At 40.5% G+C, this 22373-nt stretch overlaps 1 protein-coding gene across 2 annotated transcripts in view; it reads left to right on the forward strand.

The window, feature by feature from the left end:
• pear1 (platelet endothelial aggregation receptor 1) overlaps positions 1–21764 on the forward strand; it is a 49132-nt gene extending 27368 nt beyond the window's left edge. Inside the window, exons 6-23 of one of the 2 annotated variants that reach the window (XM_032519516.1) lie at positions 6079–6325; positions 8705–8807; positions 9142–9278; positions 10195–10407; positions 11608–11782; positions 11980–12100; positions 12261–12424; positions 13389–13491; positions 14398–14550; positions 14656–14787; positions 14942–15073; positions 15837–15959; positions 16118–16336; positions 16864–16973; positions 17235–17361; positions 18026–18088; positions 18415–18608; positions 20639–21764. In XM_032519516.1, coding sequence (XP_032375407.1) covers positions 6079–6325; positions 8705–8807; positions 9142–9278; positions 10195–10407; positions 11608–11782; positions 11980–12100; positions 12261–12424; positions 13389–13491; positions 14398–14550; positions 14656–14787; positions 14942–15073; positions 15837–15959; positions 16118–16336; positions 16864–16973; positions 17235–17361; positions 18026–18088; positions 18415–18608; positions 20639–20773 — 2651 coding nt within the window. In that variant the 3' untranslated portion in view covers positions 20774–21764. The remainder of the gene's footprint in view (positions 1–6078; positions 6326–8704; positions 8808–9141; positions 9279–10194; positions 10408–11607; positions 11783–11979; positions 12101–12260; positions 12425–13388; positions 13492–14397; positions 14551–14655; positions 14788–14941; positions 15074–15836; positions 15960–16117; positions 16337–16863; positions 16974–17234; positions 17362–18025; positions 18089–18414; positions 18609–20638) is intronic. The other variant, XM_032519517.1, reaches the window with a different exon arrangement.
• The last annotated feature ends 609 nt before the right edge of the window (positions 21765–22373 follow it).

Raw genomic sequence — 22373 nt, forward strand, 5'->3', positions numbered from 1 at the left:
AGGAATTAGCTTTAACGTGTGGTGGTTGATGCCTTGACAGGGGGATGATGGGAAGGGGAAATGGAAAATGTTACCCCACTCTCTCTTGCATGGCCCAGTTCTCTCCGACTCTCCTTACACTCCCCCCTCCTCTTCAATATTCTTTTTGCTTTCACTCTATTTTCTCTTCTTCCACTCCTTCTCCTCCTCTCTTCAGCCTTGGCTCCACTGTATTTTCCTATAATGGAGTTTTTTTGGCAGAATGAGCCCCTGACACTTCCTGGATGCCTGTGTGTTGAGCTATCTAAGTATGGGAAAAAGGAGAGGGGACTGTATTTTTTTTACTAAACACTTAGTACGGTTTGTCCATGAATACGGAGAAAAAAGAAGGCAAAGTACACTCAATCCTCTTCATTCTATACATGAAAGATGTGCAGTAAAATGTTCCCCGTCAGTGTTTTATATGATACATTATGTTTCTGGATTAATATTACTGCTGCATTTTACAGCTGTAGATGTGTAATGTTATGTTAATTTAACTACTTTATATACCGTTGGGTAGTTTAATCTACAGAAATGCATCATATTGTATAAAATCATGTTTGCAGCGTCGCTGTCCTGCGAGACCATGTCTCTAAAAAGTCACTTATTCATTAAAAACAGTTCTGTTTGCAGCTTAGACAATACATCAAGCCAAGAGGCTTTTTAGAGTTAATTTAGCTTGAGAAGTAAGAGAATTTTCTCATCAAATAAATTAACACTTCATCCTTCAATTTATCAGAAACATTGTAAAAATCATGATATTTGGAGATGCATGATTTTTACTAAGGGTATTAAAAGTTAATCTGAAAAGTTATTAAAGCTGTCAGACAAAAGTAGTGAAGAAAACAAATACAATATTTAACTCCCGAGGTGTAGTTTAGTGGAAGTACAAAGTAGCATAACTTGTAAATTAAAGTACCCAGAGGTGTCAAAAGTATTGACATTCATTGCTCGGATAGAAGTATAGATACTAGGGTTCAAAATGACTTCTGTAGAAGTTGAAGTATCAACTCAAGCTTTTTACTCAAGTGTAAAAGTACTGGGGCCTCGTATAAACGTTGCATATGCACAAAAAGATTGCGTACGCTGGTTTTTGGACACTTTGTGATGTATAAAAAAATAAACTTGACGTGAGAATGTGCGGGCCGTCATACAAACTGTTGAGCAGTCGTGAGAATGTGAAGGCCGTCCGCAAAATCTTTTCTGGCTCTGTAACGTGCCGAATTCTAACTAAAAATTGCCGTAAATCACCAAACATTACAAAATAACGTTTCCTCTTCACCTACTGGCATACGTCTGTGACGTCACATAAGTTTCATTTATGTGGATAATATTTCACATTATTAACGGTTTAATTCGCAGGCTACTTAACCTCTGTGAGGCGGAAAAATGAATGAAAATCCACTTAGAAAATATGAAATGTCTTACTCACTGTGCAACAAAAAGATTAGCACAGGAAAATGCAATAGAATCTGAGTCTGTAGTTTTGGAGGCTCAGACGTCCATGGCGTACAGGGCCGGGACGCACAAGTCCATCTCCCAAGGAACAAACCCTGTGTCGGGTAGGCAAACTCACTCAATTACACATTAATGAGGCTATGTAAGTGAACCAGGTGTACTCGTGCCACCAAACACTAGGCCGTCTTGACTGTCTTGCACATATCTGATACTGTAGTCCTAATTACTATTGCATTAGTTCATCCATGCATGGCGCAGCTGATCTGTGTGCACTGTCACCTGCCGTGGAGACGCTGGCCTCACTAACCTCTCCTCCTCTGAGTCGGGTCTCCCACACGCTGGACTCAGTTTCACCGAGTCTACTAACATTTAGAAAATAAATGGCATTACATCAGTGAGATCAAACTGCCTATTGTGCGTAATTTGGACTGACACTGAGATTAATGTTCTGTATTTGGTGTGGCGCTGCCACTATTGGCTAGATTTCAGCACCTCCAAACAGCACAAGAATTTTTTTTTTCCTTTCCCATCTGCAGCGGGATAACCTATTGTGATTGGATAAAGAATGACGTGTGGGGCCAAATTTATGGTAATTTCCATATTTATTTATGAAGGAGGGAGGTTGCGTGCGCGCAATTTCACGTTGATTGTGATGTATAAAGGAAAGGTTTATACATGTGAATATTTCTGTGCATAGGTACTTTAAGTTCTGGCCATACGCCATCTTCTGGTATGAAAGCTGCGCAGTCTTTTTTACATGAAGCCCCAGGTTTCAGAACTATGGCAAGTTTTGGAAATAATTAGCTTGTGGAAATTGGGTGCGCAGAGCTTGCAGCCCATTTGAAAGGAGTTGTTTTTGCAGCCAACAATTTCTAAAAAAAATCTTCCAGGTGCGGCCAGGGATGTAGAAGGGTTGGCTGGTCTTCCTGGCTTGGGACATTTTGCTTGAGTTCGAGTCTCTGCCACAGACATCTTTGTGCTAGGCTACATGCGTATGCTATTTCCTTGCTGGGGTTTGACGTGATTTGTTTCATGTGCAGGTGCAATGGATCTCGTACAAACCAAAAGAGTGTCTCAATGATATGTTCATACTTCTCATCCAACCACAATAAAATGTACTCCATCCGGATGGCGCGATTTATCCGGATAGGTTTTCGGTTGTGTTTTTTTGAATGACAAGCAGGATGACCAGCAGAAATGAAAAAAAGCCGAACTAAAATAGGAGTAACGAGCCATTTTTAAAATGTAAGGAGTAGAAAATACAGATAATTGCATGAAAAGTCTGTTGTAAAATAATTACTCCAGTAAAATATAGATACACAAAATGTCTACTTAAGTAAGGTAACGTATTTGTACGGACACCTTTTTTAAATTTGTATTTAAAAGGAAACTGTGTGGGCACATTGTTTAGATGAACAGGGTTTGGCTTCCCTCCATGGCGCCAGTGCACGGAGAAAAAGAGCAGCTGAGGTCTGCAGAGATCTCGGAGGACCGCCACAATGCTTTACAACCTCTACTGCTTTGCTTCACTGGGAGATCCGTGCACTGGCGCTACCAAGGGAAGCCAAAAACTCATCTAAACACATTGCTCACACAAAAATGACAGCTGGATTAAAATCAGCAAAATATCTCACAATGAGTACAGTATTGTACTTAGTTACATTCCACCCTTAACAAAAAGAGAGGAGATGTGGAATGAAAAATGGAAATGTGGTGGTAAAGTCAATGATTGAGTTAAGAGACAAGCAGGAATGTGGCTCATTAGTAGCAGCTACAAAATATCATGAGTATGTCAAAGAATTTAACGCTGTACGCAAACCTAGTCTGAAGGCAGATTTTGATAGAGGGACTGAAATCAAAAATGAGCAGTGGGGGCTGGTCAGTATTTGTTTTTCTGTTGTATAATATTTGTTTTGCTGTTGTATAGTATTTGTTTTGCGGTTCTTAATTTATGAATTCCCTGTGCGGCGTCCTGGAGTGCCAAGAAAGGCGTCTTTAAATAAAAGAAAATGTATTATCCATTTTGTGGACTTTGTAGGCAAGCAAAAAAAAAAAAATTCCTCTTGGACAATTCCCAGGGGAAAAGGAAGAATTTTCCCATCACATCAGTGTCCATTCCTAATAAAAGACGGTCAAGAGATGCCAGTTCTGAATTGTGTCAATCAGTGGATATTCATGTATGTGGTAGCAGCAGCTCAGTCTGTAGAGAGCTGGGTTGGGAACCGGAGGGTCACTGGTTCAAATCCCTGTATGGACCAAAAAGTACAGTCTGGATTGGTGGCTGGAGAGATGCCACTTCACCTCCTGGGCACTGCCAGGTGCTCTTGAGCAAGGCACCATACCCCCCCCAACCGCTCAGGGCGCTGGATTGGCTGGCAGCCCACTCACTCTGACATCTCTCCATTAGTGCATGTACAGATCCTGAGCGTGTATGTAGTTCAGGACTGTGTGATAACAAAGTATGGACACAGAGTGTAAATTGTAATTTCCCCATTCAGGACCAATAAACAGATTAAAATATTACATATACTATACCGTTAACTTAATCTTTTATAATTTTGGAATTGTATTCATTATTGAGATCAAGAACCGAGCACGAGTTCTGTGAATCTGTTGTCAGTGTTTTGTGTTGTCACTGTGATAAATAAACATTCTGTAGGTCATTTAACTATCATGGACAGATGCAAACGCTTAAAATTGGCCTTTCATCTGGCAATTTTTGCTTGATCAGTGCTTGTCGTTCGAATGAATCAATCATTAAGCTAAGATAAGTGTATTTGATCAAGGTAAACAAAAACTGTTAGAGAAAGCCTTGCACTTGAAGATGTATGTTTACATGCAGATAAACACTCACATGGGAAGAGTTTTAGTCACTGAAGGCTTGGACTTTGCCAGCTGGCTGCTTAAAAAAAATTTTTTTTTAAAAAAAATCACACATCCAACCTGGTAAATTTAACCCATTGGTTCAGCAACTGTCTGGATGCATCAGCCTCACAGATCTTATGCAGACAGTTCTGCAGACCCTTTAGTAAATCTCCCCAGCTGTCCTGGAGAATGTCTTTGTAAACATAATTGCTGGTCCAGCTGAGTTTCTCATTTGTCAACGTGACTCGCACTCCAGCAGAACCCTTTTCCAATGCCTACAAAGAAAAAGTGAAGGTATGATTCATTTAAAACAAAAAAGAGGCACGGGTCCTGCTCTGCGTTAGTGCAATAAACACTACAGCCCTTGGCTGCGCGCGTTGCTCCAGACCAAATTTGGCTGTACCTCTGTAATTATTGTTAAATCAGTCCTTGTATTTTCCAAAGCTGTGGCAGGGCACATGTGCAGCTGAGGCAAAGGTAGAGGGGGGGATACTTGGAACATGGACGTTTAGCTCGGGCCTTGATAAATGTCTGCTGCTCACATAAAGATGATTCAGAGAGTTCAGTGTGAAATCGTTGGAATTGTTTTAGCTTGTGAGAAGATAACTGACACCCATCCAAGTGTTACGTCAGTGCTATTGGATATCAACTTTTCTCAATGATGTTCAATGTCCAAGACAGTTTAAAGGTATTGATGAGAAATTTAAAGAATGCATCCATGACCAATCTGTGTTCTCATAACGCAACCCAGTGGACTGAGATCTCTTCATCATGTATTGAAATCCAAACCTTGTGTGAATCTCCGCTGCACGCTAACCCCTCTGCAGTCAATCGTCAGGCTTCTGTAAAATGAACCATTTAAAACTCGTCCGTCTTGTGAGCCCCATGTAAATCTCCCTGCTAATTTGAAAGTATTTTTTGGTAATATAACACTCCAGGGCTAAAGGGGGAGATTTGAATGTGGAAGCATTAGGGAGATCCACAGTAACATGTGAAAGAGTCAGTACTTTGTCATCCCCAAGCACTCTTCCTTTCTTGTTTTTCTTCTGTTATTCATCGGTGTTGTTCAATTTAATCAGATTTGTTTCTGTTTGTTTTTCATTACATCATATGTAACTGAGTGTAGGCTACACCACAGTGTATGGGAGGAAAATTGAATGAGGAAAAAAATAAGACCGACACAAAATGATCATACGTGCAACATATGCAAGTTACAATAATCATGAGTAATCTTATTTTACTTCAATGTTTTTATTTCTTTTCCAGCATTGTAGAGTAGGTTAGACTTAATGTTTAGAGTATGAGGCGTATTACTGGAAGCTGACTGGCTTAAATCTTTGGAAAATGTGGGCAATGAAAGTGAGACCCTCCCTGGTGAAAATGTTGTAACTGCATTAGTGGTAATATTAAAAACAACCCAACTTTTTCTGGGTAAATATTTTAAAAAGTGAGCCAAAGACGTATACGAAAGTAGTGTTTGATTTCAAATGGATCCATTTTTCCCATGTAGTCGTTAATTTTGTATTTAACATAAACCGTATCATTAAATACTGCATGCCAAATTTGGAGATTAAGATTAAACAAAAAAAACAAAGCCAATCCCACAAAACAAAAGTCACAGTTCATTTCATTCATCACAATTTTGCATGAATAAACCAGAAAAATTGGAGGTGTGCTTCAATATCTTGGCTAAACAACATAATCAATACACAAGTTTGTCCTGTTACCTTTCAGCCTGTGATGACAAACACTGGGGGCCAGTCTGCAGTCAGCAGTGCAAGTGTGAGAACGGAGCTCTCTGCGATCCCGTCAAGGGGACGTGTCAGTGTCCTCCAGGGTTCATAGGCCGCTACTGCGAGGAGTTCTGTCCAGCAGGCACCTTCGGAAAGGGCTGTCTACAGAAGTGCAAGTGTGGGACCGGAGGATCCTGTGATAAAGCAACCGGAGAGTGCTTATGTCGGGACGGATTCACTGGGACTTTGTAAGTGAACAAAAAATAAATATTAAAGGAAGCCTTGCATATCAGGAGAGTCACTGCAAAATGCTATATTGATTTTGTAAAGAGACAGAAACAAACATTGTTCACTTTCAACATTTACATGGTCTGTTCTAGCAATTTGAAGAACTAGTTTTACAAACATTATCTGTCAGCAGGATTAAGAGTGCAATGTGCAGCTGTACAGCGGCGTTTTGAGCTAAATGCTAACATCATCATGCTAACAATGGCCACACACACACACACACACACACCATTAGGAGATGCACCCTTTGTTTGATGGAGGCAGGTGCGCTCAGCATCATAAACAAATACTTCTAATACGTTCCTGAAACAAATCAAGCACCCAGGTACATTGTAAAATATATATGTTGCATGTTACATTTCCACTGATTAGAAACAAAATTCCACTCCATTTGTTTCCCGTTCAGTTTTCGTGGGGATTTCTGCTATAGTGAATGAAATTCAAACACCACTACGAAATGGCAAACGCACTATATAGTGCAATTTCCATGCTAGGGAACAGTGTTTCAAACACAGCTAATGTAACTGATGTTCTAATGTATAGCAGGTATGTTTACCCTGTTCATTACCTGAGCCATTTGTAAGAGTATGTTCAGTTAACTATTTAATTTAGGAGATATTTCATTCATCACTTTATAACACTTGGCACACACACACACACACAACACACACACACACACACACACACACACACACACACACACACACACACACACACACACACACACACACACACACACACACACACACACACACACACACACACACACACACACACACACACACACACACACACACACACACACACACACACACACACACCACACACACACACACACACACACACACACACACACACACACACACACACACACACACCACCACACACACACCAACACACACAACAACACACACACACACACACACCCCACACACACACACACACACACACACTTTTGCCATGTAACACTACACTTTTGAGCTAAATAGGAATGTGGTCTTGGTAACAATAATTATGGGATAAATGAGTGGTGTATATTTGAAGTCTGTCCATATTATTTCACATGAAGGGTGTATAAGAAAATATAATGTTCCCACATTGAATTGTACAACAGGCAGTTCCAGCTAAGTAATCTGATTGGTCAAAGACACATTCCAACTCTGCTGCTGATTTCCACAAAGCTGTTGAAATGCCAACTTTTATTGCAATCAGAAAGCTACTGTTTTCTTTTTATTGTTTACATCTTCAGAGCAGTGAAGGACAATATGAGTTAACATTAACTGTTAAATGCTGTGTATAAGATAATTATGTGTGCTTTCAACTTCTCTAGAGTAACAAGATTTTCAAATGTTCAAAAGGTACTCATTTTACTTTTCTGCTACAAGTTAGTCATGCATTCAAACATTAGACGAGATTTCTGCAGTTGGCAGCGGTGAAACAATGCAAGTTAATATGTCAATTGTCCAGCTTGTACTTACCTTCACAAAAGTGCTCTTTTTCCACTGACAGGCTCAGAGTAATATTCTAAGTATCTGACAAAAGATCTCTTCAGAGATAGACCTTTAAAACCTCTTTGAGACATTCCTGTTTAACCAAAAACAGCTCTGAAGTTGCTAGCGTGAAACCCACCAGACTATTTTAAAAAAAAGCAATACTTTTAGCGTGTATAGAGCCAACCTATTTTCACATCTAAATTGGTAAGTTTTTTGAAAAACTGAAAAGTGGGAAGAAACTAAAAGTACTTTTCATAGTTTTATTTTGTTTCTGTTGACTGAAGTGTATTTTTACAATGCTAAAATTACTGTTTATTTACATGGAGTCTGGTGGGTTTGGGGAATGCAATTTTAAGGACTTTTCAATGTTTAAAAAAAAAAAAAGGATCTTACTATTTAACACAAAGGTTGTACTTCTTAGAAATCCTTTCCACAATGTTGTCGGACACTTAGAATATTAATCTGAGCCGATGAGTGGTAAAACAATCACTTTTGTGAAGGTAAATACAAGCTGGACAATTGCCCTGTTAACTTACATTGTAGCTCGTTTTGCCACTGCCAACTGCAGCGATCTTGCTAAATACTGGACCAGTGTCAGAGATGGTTATTCGCATCAGTCACAAAAACAGAAAAATAGGGTTGAAAAGAAAAAAAGAAAAAAAAAGTAATCACCCTTTAAGTACAGTACACCACTGTGCAGATGCTTGAATAACTAAATTTAAAAACTCAGTTTTTGTTTGACTGTAGAACTAAATATTTAATTAAGTCCTCAGGAATGTCCCAGGACACATGGAGTGTTTTGACTAAAGTGGTTCATTAAGTATCAACTCCATTCTCTGCCCCCAGCTGTGAGAAGGCGTGTCATAGGAAATGCCAGGCACGATGCTCCTGCCAGAATGGTGGCATTTGTAAAGGCAAAGGGATCTGCGATTGCCCACCTGGCTGGACGGTAGGTTTTCAAGTTAAACTTGCACTGACACAAACCTTTATGTTATCCGTGGAAATTGCCATATTTTGAATTAGCCTTGTGTGTAATTTTTCAACTGGCTCCAAACTTTGGACGACCAGTCCAGTTATTTCTTGGGATATTTACAAGCCAACATGTTATCTGTCTGGAGACATGCAGATGCAAGGTTTTCCACTTATGTCCTCTTGAAAGTTTATTTGTCTTTGGAAGACATGCATGAGAAGAGACACGATTGTGATTCCATCAGAAAGCAAACTAGACCATTATTTTCTGAGTAACTGCATAAATTCTAAAGTGGCTATGTTATTCTCATTAGGGTGCATTTTGCACAGAGCGATGTTCGGAGGGAAGGTTTGGACAAAACTGTGCTCAGGAGTGTGTGTGCCACAACAGAGGCAAATGTGACCCTGAATCTGGACAGTGCCAGTGTGCTAAAGGTTTTACTGGTAACAGGTGTGTATGTTGAAGTGTTTTATGTCACTGCTTTTGACTGTTCATGTGCATGAGGCCTTCCTATAGGTCCATTTAACTCCAGGATCAGCTTTTTTTTGAAGAACCAAAACACAAAACTTTCTAAGACTGTAAGTGAAAGCTTGTATTTTGTCTTCCTTAAACAATTAATGTCCTTTGGTATTAAAGTATCACAGCCCAGCTGGGTTGGTTAACATGAGCATGAAGTTACTAATGTCAGACTGCATGATCTCTAGTCAGTTAGGTCTGGCAATGTCAGACCTATCTCCACAACACTGCACAGGAAGGTCTGACTAGTCCACACATTCTTGGATGAGAATAAAACAGTCAGGGGATTTGTTTGCATTTCTTTAAACCAATGATCATTTTAGGAAACGCTAAGCTCTGGACACAGCGAGTGTGGGCCTGCAAAATAATCTCGGGAAGGAACTTGTTTAAACATTTGCACCCTGTGAAAGAAAATGCCACACACAATATCAAATAAAGTTAACTGTTCACACAATACAGTAACGTGCTAATTAAGCAGGACTAGCTGGATAAATGGTTAAACAATTTGCGGTTAGCAGTGTATCCCCGTGTGTATTTCGTCTATAGCAAATTCTCACCAATAGGTCCCAAAACGTACCAGTTAGGGAGTAAATGCCATAACATTCTTTGTCAATCTTTACAATAATTCCCCTAATGAGGCAAGCAAGGCTGCCTTGTTGCATGATCCAAATTTTCCTTAAAACATGACATTTTCAGCAGATACAGCCTTGTTTAACATCATGACCAGCAAACATCAATGCAAAATGAAAGTTTAGATTTGGTTTGTGCAAATTAACGACTACTGCATCAATTCCATTTTGTCCAGCTCTTCTGTGTATCAATATAACCTAAACTTGTTACTGCCCTTTAGGTGTAATGAGGAGTGTGCTGCAGGCACTTATGGTCAAGACTGTAAAAGTGTGTGTGACTGTGCTAACGGCGCACGCTGCTACAACATCGATGGAGGTTGCCTGTGTGAGCCAGGCTTCATTGGTTCACACTGCAGAGACAGGATGTGTGATCCCGGTAAATACGGCATGCACTGTGAACGCACGTGTCTCTGCCAGGACAAACACACACTCAGGTGAGTGGATGTTTCAGGAGAAGAGGGGATTTAAGCTAAATAAACATTTCTCTGAGACAGTGCTACTCTGGAGGCAGAAATAACTTAACTTTGGTTGAGCAAAACCTCAGCGAGCATAGCCAAAGACACAATTTTGCACAAATTAGCTAGTCACTGGAAGCCCAATTACTAGACGTTAGCTAGCTCATTCAGCTCTCAGCGGTTGGTAACTCGGTGTAACGTTGTTTCAGATTTGTGCTGAAGGTGAATTCAGACCTCAAGCCTTTTCCCCATGTACACTTGAAGCATAGCATTAAAGTACTTATAATAAAGCAAATCTTACCTTCACAATGCTTACCTTAATATTTTTTCCTCCTCAACACCTCATGCTGGTGGGCTTAATGAACTGGTTGCTGCCACCGGTGTCCGTAAAGCAACTGGAGTTTGAGTGGTTTTCCTTGTGCTGGACAGGGCTAATATTAGCAACCTGATATGGGGGGGAAACTGGTCAAAAGTATTTGTATTCCTCCGTATTATTGAAGGCTTGTTTGTTTAAATGTAGCACAGGTTAGCTAAGGGCTAACATTAGCAGTAGTTCTTTTCAGTTGGTCACTCACAAGTCAGCCTTCATAGTATTGTAGCTAGCTCTTCTTCGTCTTGTAGAATTAATTAGCAGAGTAGACGCTGCTAGGAATATTAAGTAGCTAGCTTTGCTCTTACAATTATAGGTCCTAACTGTTATCACTAGCATAATGCTTTACTGAGGTTGCGTGGCTCCACTCGTTATGTGGTCATTACAGGCCCTACACACCTAACACAGATATTTAAATGTTACCTGATTAGACCTCAGGACTGTGTGAGCGTGTGCAGACTGTGCTTGATTGACATCTCCCACGTACTCCTGTTGCACCTGTGGAGGTGGGGCAACTAATTAACCAGAATAAGTGAAAACACCTGTGTGGGTGTGCATATTTGCTAACTAGCTCAGCTAACTGTCTTCAGGTTCACTGGCTCCAGCAGCTAAAACGTTTTTTTTTTCTTTCAACCAGCCTGTTAGAAATGACTGTATCAATACAAATACGTGGTAGAAGTAAATACACACATCCTAATTATATTAATAATAATAAAACATGAGGGAAGAAAGTGGGATATTTGGCAGAGTCAGAACTTTCTAACTGTTTCTTTGTACTCCACCATATTTACTTCCATCTCATTGACCAGCTGCCATCCAATGAAAGGAGAATGCACATGCCAGCCAGGGTGGGCAGGACTGTTTTGTAACGAGACCTGCGCTCACGGTTTCTATGGTCATGGTTGCCTGGAGCCGTGTTTGTGTGTGAATGGTGGGGTGTGTGATAGCGCCACAGGACAATGCCAGTGTGCCCCTGGGTATACGGTGAGTGTTGCAGTTTAGAATGATTAAGTTAGTAATCAATTGATGAATTAATGAATTTAGTTTGTGAATTTTTTATATTTTCTAACTCATTTCTGTGCGGGTAGTTCTCTAATGACCTATTGTTATTGTATGGTTATGTCACATGTCATCTGCCTCCCATGGTTTATTATCAAAGTTAATATTATTTATTATTGCAGGGGGTTCACTGTGAGAGTCAATGCAAAAGTGGCACCTATGGCAAGAACTGCACTCTGGAGTGCTCCTGTGAAAACTTTATCGACTGCTCACCAGTTGACGGGACTTGCTTCTGCAAGGAGGGTAAACAAATATTTACACAGAAATGTTATGATTGTGAAATGTTTGATTGCCTGACAGTCGATGCTTGACCTATTGACAGACTCATGAATGCATGACTGGAGCAAAAATGGGGAAATAACATTCTGTGAAACATGGCTGTCGGCCCTTTGTGTGTCTGCAGGCTGGCGTGGGCCGGACTGTTCCACCCCCTGCTCTCAGGGAACCTGGGGCCCAGGATGCAACGCCACCTGCCAATGCGCCAACGGGGCAAAATGTAATCCTGCAGATGGATCCTGCACATGCACAGCCGGCTGGCAGGGGGTGCACTGTGACCAACCGTGCCAGGTAAATGCCCGGATATGAGGCTTTATAGCTTCACCTACTTTTGTTAATGAAGCGGTACAGAGGTGGGCATCAGATAATCTCAACAAAAAAAGTGTCTTTTTCTGACTTGTTTTTATGTAGCGATTTCTTTAATCAAAGACAGTGTTCTCTTTTAGGAGACAATAAAAGTAACCTTGAATACAAAAAAATACATATTTCATAATCTACATATAGATTATACCACCACTTCATTAAGTGAAAAGGTAGGTATACTCTAGACTCTAGTCAGTGATCTTTGAATTATGCAAACAGCCACTAATACAGACAATTATCTAAATGAAAAAAGGTAGCTAAAATAAGAGACAATTGCTATACACAGGAACAAATAAATATACTTTACATCCATAGTAAAATAACATACTGTACATTAACTGAAATAGAATAAAATAAAAGTTGAAAAAATCTGAAATAAAGGGAGATGCAAAGTAAAAATTTGGTGAATGAAAGATCAGTTTGGACGTGTGAACCCTTCTTCTCTGTTGGTTTCCTAAAGCAACAGAAAATGTTTTGGAATCAAGCCAGAGCATTGCATGAAAACACATGCCACTTTGTGAAATAATACTAACTGTAGAAGATAAGACAAATGCACTATATGTTTATTCCATGTCAAGCTGAGGAGTAGACAAATGAACCACTATCTTTGATAAGATAAGACTAATACACAAATCATAAGAGGGATAATTAAACTGTACGGAACATGTCAGTTCTGATTGGACTGTCTGTAGAAACGTTGTCCAGCCCCCCCAGTATGCTTTAATCTGTGTTTTGGATGTATGCGCCTCCTGTCTCTGCCATGCCAACCCACCAGGCTGTCTATACAACAAGACATTGCCAGTGTAGTATTTTGACTCTGACTGAGCTGGCCTAACGTTGAAGAGATTCCCCTGACAATTCTTTGCCCGTTGGCATTTGCTCACATGTGCAGATGGGCACGTTTGGGCCAGGCTGCCTGAAGAGGTGTGATTGTGTTCATGATGACGGCTGCCAAGCTACCACCGGGAAATGCCACTGTCTGCCAGGTTGGTCGGGTAAGTGATGATGTCCTCTTGGTGTCGCTGCCAGCTTGGCTTTGGTACCACAGATAAGTCTGGTCCAACAGACCTAAATGACCCACAGGTTTTAAACCACTTTGTTTCACTTTGATTCTTATTGTGCTGTTCTCTGAACTAAAAGACCACCAGGGATGCTATTTATTTTTCCTCATTAATGTAAATCACCCACACTTTACATTACTAAAACCATTTGCTATACATTTTTCCGATCTCCCTGCAGCTTTTCATTTTAAAAGCTGTATACCATAGGCAATACATCACAATACAAACAGCTTGTTTATTTTTCTTTTCTTCATGTAAATGTTATTATCATCACATATAGTGTTGAAGTATTCAGATCCTTTACCTAAGTAAAAGTCCTGCATCCAAAATCTGACTTAAGTGACAGTAGTACAAACAGCTTATCCAGAAATGAATTACCCTCAAGTGTTGTATTATTGTATTTTCTTTTTATTAATACTGACCCATTAAAGTATAATCTTACTGTTATAGTTTAAGGTGGAATTAATTTTAACTTAGCTCAACCTAGATATTTTACTTTCTAACAATGCATCCTATTTTATAAAGTACTAGTATTATAGAAATAAAATTTTAAGTACCTTCTTTTTAAAATTGTAATGTTGTATTTCTTCGGATTATAATGGAAAAACAAATGACGACCTTTGCGGACTTTTCATACAGCTCTAAAATGAGTGTAAACCAGTGTCTTTGTGGATGGAAGGAAATCAAACTTACGCAATGCTATGCAGGACTTTTACTTGGATGGAGTATATCTCCATCGAGGTACTGCCAATTCAACTTGGATAGGAATACTTCTTATAACACAGTAAGAGTGGGCTTGCACTGCTTCTTTCATCCTCTCTCCATCTTTTTCCCCTCAAGGTACTCGCTGTAACGAGCCATGTTCAAAGGACCTGTGGGGGCGCCACTGTAACCAGTCCTGTTTGAAGCATTGCCCCAACAGTGACACATGCTTGAGGGAAACTGGAGTGTGTGTGTGTCGTCCAGGCTACTGGGGAGACACCTGTCAAAACAGTGAGTGTTGTTGTCAGCCAGCAAAAATCCGATCAAGACCAGAAGTGTACTGGATTGACAGTGTAACATCTGGCTTGGCTCACTCTTTGTTGCTTTGCCTCCCAGAATGCAAAGCTGGTAAGTATGGGGACCTGTGCAGCATGTCGTGCCCATTCTGTGGCCAGTCGTACCGCTGCCACCATGTTACACGAGAGTGTGATTGCCTACCTGGATACACTGGACCCAACTGTGATCAATGTTGGCAATGACACCATTAATCATCCACACGTGCAAATCATCCAAAGTCATTTAATACATAAGCACATAGCAAAGATGTTACAAAAATCTCCTACATTCATATCAAAATGATCCAGCGCAGGTAATGTTATATATGACATTGTGTGTTTTACAGTGTGTCCAGCTGGATATTATGGCAAACAGTGCTCTGAAGTGTGTGTTAACTGTGCCAACAACTCCACATGCGACCACCGGGACGGTCACTGTGAATGTTTGCCTGGCTGGACTGCTTCTGACTGCTCCATACGTGAGTACAACATCATACAGCAGCAACTAGAAAATTCAGACATGAAAAGATGAACATGAAATGTGACTGCTGAGAGAGGAATACAGCTGTTTGGTCCATCAATCACAACATCACATCCAGGAGGGGTCTTTAGAATTATTAACGTACTGGTATTATGGGTGCAAAAGCATCTGTTGTCACCAAAATATTGAGAGTTGTCATGCAGGCCCTGTTAATTGTTTTGCTTAAAATATGTATAGTCAACAACAAATTCAATAAAATTCCCGTCATTTTTTCCCACATATTGCTTGGTATATTTGACCAACAGTCCAAACCCCAAAGATATTCAGGTTACTATCCTATATGAAAAAGAAAAACCCAGATGAAATGGAATAAAATATTAAGGAACAAATCTAATTGTACTAAGCTGAGCTGGCCTTGTAAAATAGGCTCGGAAGAAACTTGGAACTTAAAATTTTTTTTTAAGTCATGCAACAGAGAAGTCAGATTGGAGAGATAGTCTAGCTAGCTGTCTGGATTTACCCTGCAGAGATCTGACAAAATGTTAACCATAGTCCTCACACACCGACCAGAGTTTAAAATGCCAGCACAAAAGTAGCCCAAGGCAACGAATATCTGGCCTAAATGAGTAAGATCAGGCAGATTTTCTGGTGGAAAAGGAGGAATCCTGAAAGTGGAATGTCAAGGATATAGACTATGGAAAATATGACCAAACAAGTGGAGCATTAATGTGTGAACATGACATGTACCTTGTGTTTTCCAGCCTGCAGTCCAGGCCGTTTTGGTCCGTTCTGCACTCAGACCTGCTCTTGTCCAACCAACCTCGTCTGTGACCGGTATACTGGAGACTGTGTGTGTGAAAGTGAAGCAGAAGACTGTAAACAAGGTATAGATACAAACAGGTTTTAAAAAATATTTTTTCTTAAAAAGTAGTTGATGATATTCCATGTCAGCGGCTTCTATGGCTGTCCTCTTTCCATCTCACAGGTTGAAAATTACTTTAGTTGCTGTACTTGATTTCTCTTTCCACTTTCTGTTTGACAGACTCGTCTGAGCAGTCGTGGAGCGTTATGGTCCCCCTTCCTCCTGGTGAGAGGGAGTCGTGGGGAGCCATTAGCGGCATCGTCGTCCTCGTCATCCTGGTGGTCTTGCTGCTGGCTCTGCTGCTGCTCTACCGCCGCAGGCAGAAGGACAAACAGAACAACACGCCGACCGTGTCCTTCTCCACCAGCCGCACAGTCAACTCTGAATACGCAGTTCCAGGTTTATTTCAATGTCATATACCTTATTAGTACAGTGGTGGAGGAAGTACTGAGATGCTTTCCCTAAGTAAAAGTACCAACACAACAATGTGAAAATAAAATTCTTGTTTAAATCTTACTGAAGGAAAAGTACAGCGGTATTATCAACTATATGTACTTGTTTTGCAGAAAATTGGGCCCTGTGACTGGTATAATTAGTTATTTCTGGTCGATGTGTGGCTAGTGGTGGTTACCAAACTCGCAAAGGGTCACAAGATAAGAGGATTCATTAGATGATTAATGGGGAAGTGAAGAAGAGAAAGCTATTCTACTACATAAACTTTTTGTCTGATTTTGGAACATGTGACTTCTTTGGCCCTATCAGTTTATATAGTTTGTATATGTTATAGCTGTTCTTGGTCATAATGTAGTTTTAGTAGTATGTCACTGTTTTTTTTGTAATAAGTGTTCCACAGTGATGCATTTTATTGACCTTGAGGTAATTTAATTGCAGCAGACGTGATTCCATGTGTTTGTTTTGGCCTACAGATGTTCCTCACAGTTATCACCACTACTACTCCAACCCCAGCTACCACACACTGATCCAGAACAGGCCTCCGCTGCCACACCTCCCCAACAACCACGACCGCACCATCAAGGTGAATGTCACCTCTGTTACATCAGCGCAGTGATCCGATACTTTAGGCAGTTTTCAGACCCCATAGCAACTGTAGTGCAGCACCGCGAGAAATGTGTAATTCATCCAGCCAACAGCAGCTGGTCGTGTTTTCAGGGCCATAAAATCATAAAATGTTGACCCAGTAAGTCACAACGCTTTAGTTTTTATGTCAAAAGCATACATTTAACTTGGTAGATTTCCTTTGCATTGATGACTTCTGCTTTATTATTCTGTCATACAGAACACCAATAACCAGCTGTTCTGCAGTGTGAAAAACATGGAGAGGGAGAGACGGGGCCTGTTTGGGGTTGAGAGCAACGCCACCCTACCTGCAGACTGGAAACACCACGGGCCTCGCAAAGACTCAGGTCCGTCAGGGTGACTCGCCACTAGGTTATTCACATTCAGGATCACTTACTTAATCCATTTTAGGAGACACTTATGCAGATGGAACTGCAGCAGTAGAGAAAAAAAAATAAAATGAGTGGATTAACATTTCCAAGCTAATGAGTTGGTTTCCTGACCACAGCTACATAATTATCTGTAAAACCTCCCATGTACTGCTGATATTACCTGGCAACATAATTCAAAGTAGTCCCTTATTCTGGGGGTTAGTGGAAAGCTTAATGTCCAATAATAGTCAAAGGTTTTGCACCAGAACAGAAAAATCATTCAGGGGGAAGATATAGAAATGGTTTGTCTTTAACAATACAATAATCATTAAAGACATTGAGCACCTGTTGAAAATATCAGCTATCAGTGTAAAAAAACAATACCTGTATAGAAAACAGCCTTTAATACCACAGCTGTTATAAAAATTACAGCACTGACAATTCAGGGCCGAGAGAGACACTGCTGAGGAGAAAGTTCTTTCGCACACACACCAAAGTTTATCAACCATCACATTGTTGGACAGAAAATTATTGTAGTCAATGGACATTTGATATGAAACTATGAAAACAAAAGCAGATTATCCGCTTTTGATTAGTTTGCCATAAATGAATGAAGGTGCCAGATTTGTTATGTTTACAGGAGCTTTTGGAATCGATCGGAGCTACAGCTACAGCGCCAGCCTCGGAAAATATTACAGCAAAGGTAGTTCACCTTATTTTCAGCCTTTTTCTCTTTCTCGCTCTCTTTGCAATACCTTTGCGACAGAAGTAGAAATACCAAAACTACATCAAAAAAGAGGATTCTAGCTAAAACTGTAGGGGCATTAATGCAAAGATTGCATGAAAATTAGCCACAAATGTTTCAAAGTACGATTGAAGCAATTTTGTTCTTCGTAGTGCACCCACAGATTGTGGCGTACAGACTAAAGACTCACTGACCTCGATCCTGCTGCTCTGCCACATGTTTCGGACTCCCCACATGTCCTCTGATGTGTTTTGACTTCCTCTTTGCGTCCTGTGTGGTGACAGAGCTGAAGGACGCAGTGGCGGTGAGCAGCAGCTCTCTGAATAGCGAGAATCCTTATGCTACCATCAAAGACCTGCCGGGCTTGCCCTTCTGCCACCCAGAGAGCAGCTACATGGAGATGAAGTCAGCCGTGCCCAGAGAGCGAGCGTACACCGAGATCAGCCCGCCGCCGTTCAACACCGCCACCCTACGCAGAGGTGAGCACTTTGACCTCATTCAGCAACATGCTGAGTTTGACTTTTTCACAAAACAGTTGGTTGATACTTGTTTTTAGTGATTATTATTATTTTAAGACATGCTTTTCAAGCAGTTTGTAATTGAAACTAATCAATTGACCGATCAACCAATAGACTACTTGTTTCAGATCTAATCCCTGTCAGGTCAATTAGAACGTAACTTCAATACAAAAATCCATCATCCATCCTCCAATCAAAAATTAAGACTGCACCCATTTTTCAACCCCTTTTCAGACTTCAATACTAAATGATAACCTGAAGTTTCTTTTAGGCTCCCGATCAAACAATAGAACAGGACTTCCTGAAGGCAGAGCATGATAATACAACAACCAGAAAGAAGATGTGCTTTTATTAGTCCTGCGTTTTATTGTAGACACCAGTCATACATCAACATAAAGTCTGACTAATAAATTATGTTGCAGGTTATGAGGCAAAGCCTCAATATCAGTTTTCCTCCACTGAAATAGATTAACACCCGTAGTTTGGAGTAACATGAGTGAGGAAAATTGAGAAAAATGGCACTTTCCACCATAAATGTGATTTACTCTCACTCTATTAGAAGCAAACGACTATGGTTAATGATAGAGAAACATTTTACAACAGCTTTGCCTGTCAATAAATAAAGGGTACAAAGTCTGTAGTAATAAACTCACACTAATGTAGCAGATTGAAGGATAAGTTGTATTTATACATTCATTACGTTTATGTACAATAATGTATACATTTCAGTGTTTTGTACCATCTGTGTTGAGCAGACAATTCACTTGTTTTTACAAAAGTATTTGCTTTAAGCAGAACTTTCTTTTCCTTCAACGCCCACATTTTGTACTACTTTTACTATAGGATACAATTAGTAAATTCCTTCTATAATAAATCCTTTGTTAGAGCTTTTGTGAGTCAGACATCCGATGGATATGCAGGGACACCAGGGGACAGCACACACACGCATGATGGCACAAAGAAATAAAAAGCTAGATAGCTAGGCAACATAAGGCTGGATATTAAAGAGGAGTTGACTCAGAAAGAGACAGATTAAGCGGGAGCAGTGGTTTTGTTGCATGGCACAAGTGAAGGGAGTCGTACATTTTTCTATGATTGGTTCACTGAATTTATTACTTAAAATTGGTAATAAATATCTGAGCATAACCACACCCAATTCACAGGGCATCGGGCAAAATGAATGAGTGAGCCAGAGAAGTTCAGTCCATTCAATGAAGATTTTCCAAAAAGGAGTGAGGAAAATGATAATTGATAACATAACAGACACACAAGGGTGGGTGAATCTAGGAAGAAACAAAGGAGAACTTAACAAAGTCAATATTCTGACATGTTCATCATAAAGTAATTGGATAAATAAAGCTGTCATTCAAATATCAGACATGTGATCAAGAAATAAAGTGCTAAGGAAAAGACTCGTCTTACCAGGCCCATGTGAAGGTGTAAAAAGATGACTAAAGGGGAGTGCAGTCTTAAAAAAAAAAAAGAGTGACTAGGTGAACTCAATGAGGTAATTCGGGTGGAAACCAAATCCAATCAGTGGGGAAGACAGGGGAGGAAAGGAAGTGAGGTACAGGAAATGAGGTATGTGTGGCAAGCCAGCGCCAAAATAGGATTTAAAAATGGAGATCTTTAGTACAAAACTTCTTAAAAAGATCCTAAATCATATAGTTAGAAGGCTATTGTGGAGGCTTTGGGTTTCCAATCTCAAGACCAGTCGAGTCTGGGTCAAGATTGGACTAGAAAAAGAAATATGTGCTCTGTGCCACCCTGAAGTTCAAAAAAGTCTCAATACTATTACCATGCAGTACACAGGTGTACTGTATACACCTGTGTACTGCAGGGTACCGCAGTACCAGGAAGACACATAATCAAAATAGTTAAAACATGAAAATGTGATCATTTCAGTCAACATTTTCACTCCAACTAAAACCAAAAAAATGACATACTCTCATGCTTCTGTTTATCTCAATGTGTCCATCCCCCCGCCCCCGAACGTAGAGGTTCCTCGGTCACGCTCCACATGAGGACCCCCAGAGCCACTACGACCTCCCGTGAACAGCCACATCCGGGACACTACGACCTGCGCTGTCGCCGTCCCCCCTCCCCCAGGAGAGCACCTCAGTGACAGTCACAGCAGCAGAGCAAGTTTCCCTCCCCCTCACTCTGGGGAGGATTTTTAGGCCTGTGCTCGCAAAGACAGAGCAAACCTTTACGCTCTTCTTTGATAAGCAAAGCTGCAGACTGGCATCTAGTCCCACAGAGGAACTGTTGTTTACTGCAGATGCACCCCCCCCCCAGTCAACCCAACACTGCCCCTCTGTGGGCTTAAGTGGTACTTGCCTCACCGTGACAGACTTGTCATCCAGACTGGGGAGCCAGCCGGCTGCGGGGAGGAAGGTTGGACTGTGGCAACGCCAGCAGGGCTGCAGCTGCACACACCTCCCATGGGAAAAATAAGCCAGAAGACTTCACTGTTAAAAGCAGAAACTTGGGAATTTTTTTTATCTTTCAACTCATCTAAACGTGCTGTAATTAAACTTCCCAGACATTTTGCATGTTCAAAAGAAATCTTTTTTTTTTTTCTGTCTTCATCATCAAAAACATCTAATTAACACATTGAAGATTTCTTAATTTAGGTATTTTACTTCTTTCTTTCTTTTTTTTATCCAAACTTTAACAGGGAGCTTTGGATGAACTCATCACAGCTGGAGTTCTTTTTGATTCGCTCATTAAAAAACCTTGTCATCCTTATAGAAGGAAAAAGACAAAAGGTCATATAAAGATACATACAAGTCTGTTTTGTATGTATCTTGCCAGGCTTTGGTCTGAGACATTATTAAAAAATGTTTTTATTGCTGATATTCAGGTTTTAGAAATGTGGAGAAGTCAGGTAGTTTCATCAAGACAACTGACACACATGGCCCCTGTTGGTTTAAACAAATGTGGCTCACTTATTGCTGCTGTCAGATGAGAATTTTGTAAATATAGAAATGAATGTTGTTAGAGCCATAGTAATTTAGAAGAGCAGCCCTATTTTAAGATGTTTAAAGGGGTTTGTGACCAAAGATTGCATATGTATGCTAAATTGATACCAAAAGCTCACAAGCACAAATACTGTTTATGTTGTGAATAATAACCCATCATCAAATGGGGAATTTCAAGTCAAATCAAAGCAGCATTTTGAATGTCAATGCCGTGTCTTATTACCCCGGAAATCAGAAGTTCTCAAGAGCACATTTTGAATTTGCTCAGCGAGTCACTCCTACAATGAGTAATACTGCTCATTAACTATACCCTTAAAGTCGAGCTGCACCAATCACATTGGTGTATCTGATGTAGGCGGCCCAGAGGCAAGCTGCACCAATCACATCGGTGTATCTGAAATAGGCGGGCCAGAGGCCAGCTAAACCGATGACAACAGTTTAATCTACCAGTTGGCTCCGCTGGTAGCCAAGCGTATGGATACGTCACCCCATGTGTCGTGATTGGTTGTAGCGTTATCCGATTGCGTGCAGTGAGATTTTCAAATTTACGCTTGGGGCTGCACCTCGAGTTGGGCCATTTTCATAAGTCCGTGTCAGACCCTTAATTGTTCAGATTTGGGTCTGGATTTCCAGGCTAGTGTTTTGTGGCATCTTTTGTCTTTGCACGGTATTTAAAGGGCTGGTTCACCCAAAATTCGGCAAAACAAGTCTCAATGTTTTTTTTTTTTTTTTCAACCAAAG

This window comes from Etheostoma spectabile, chromosome 6 (assembly GCF_008692095.1).
Source record: "Etheostoma spectabile isolate EspeVRDwgs_2016 chromosome 6, UIUC_Espe_1.0, whole genome shotgun sequence".
Classification (NCBI taxonomy): Eukaryota; Metazoa; Chordata; class Actinopteri; order Perciformes; family Percidae; genus Etheostoma; species Etheostoma spectabile.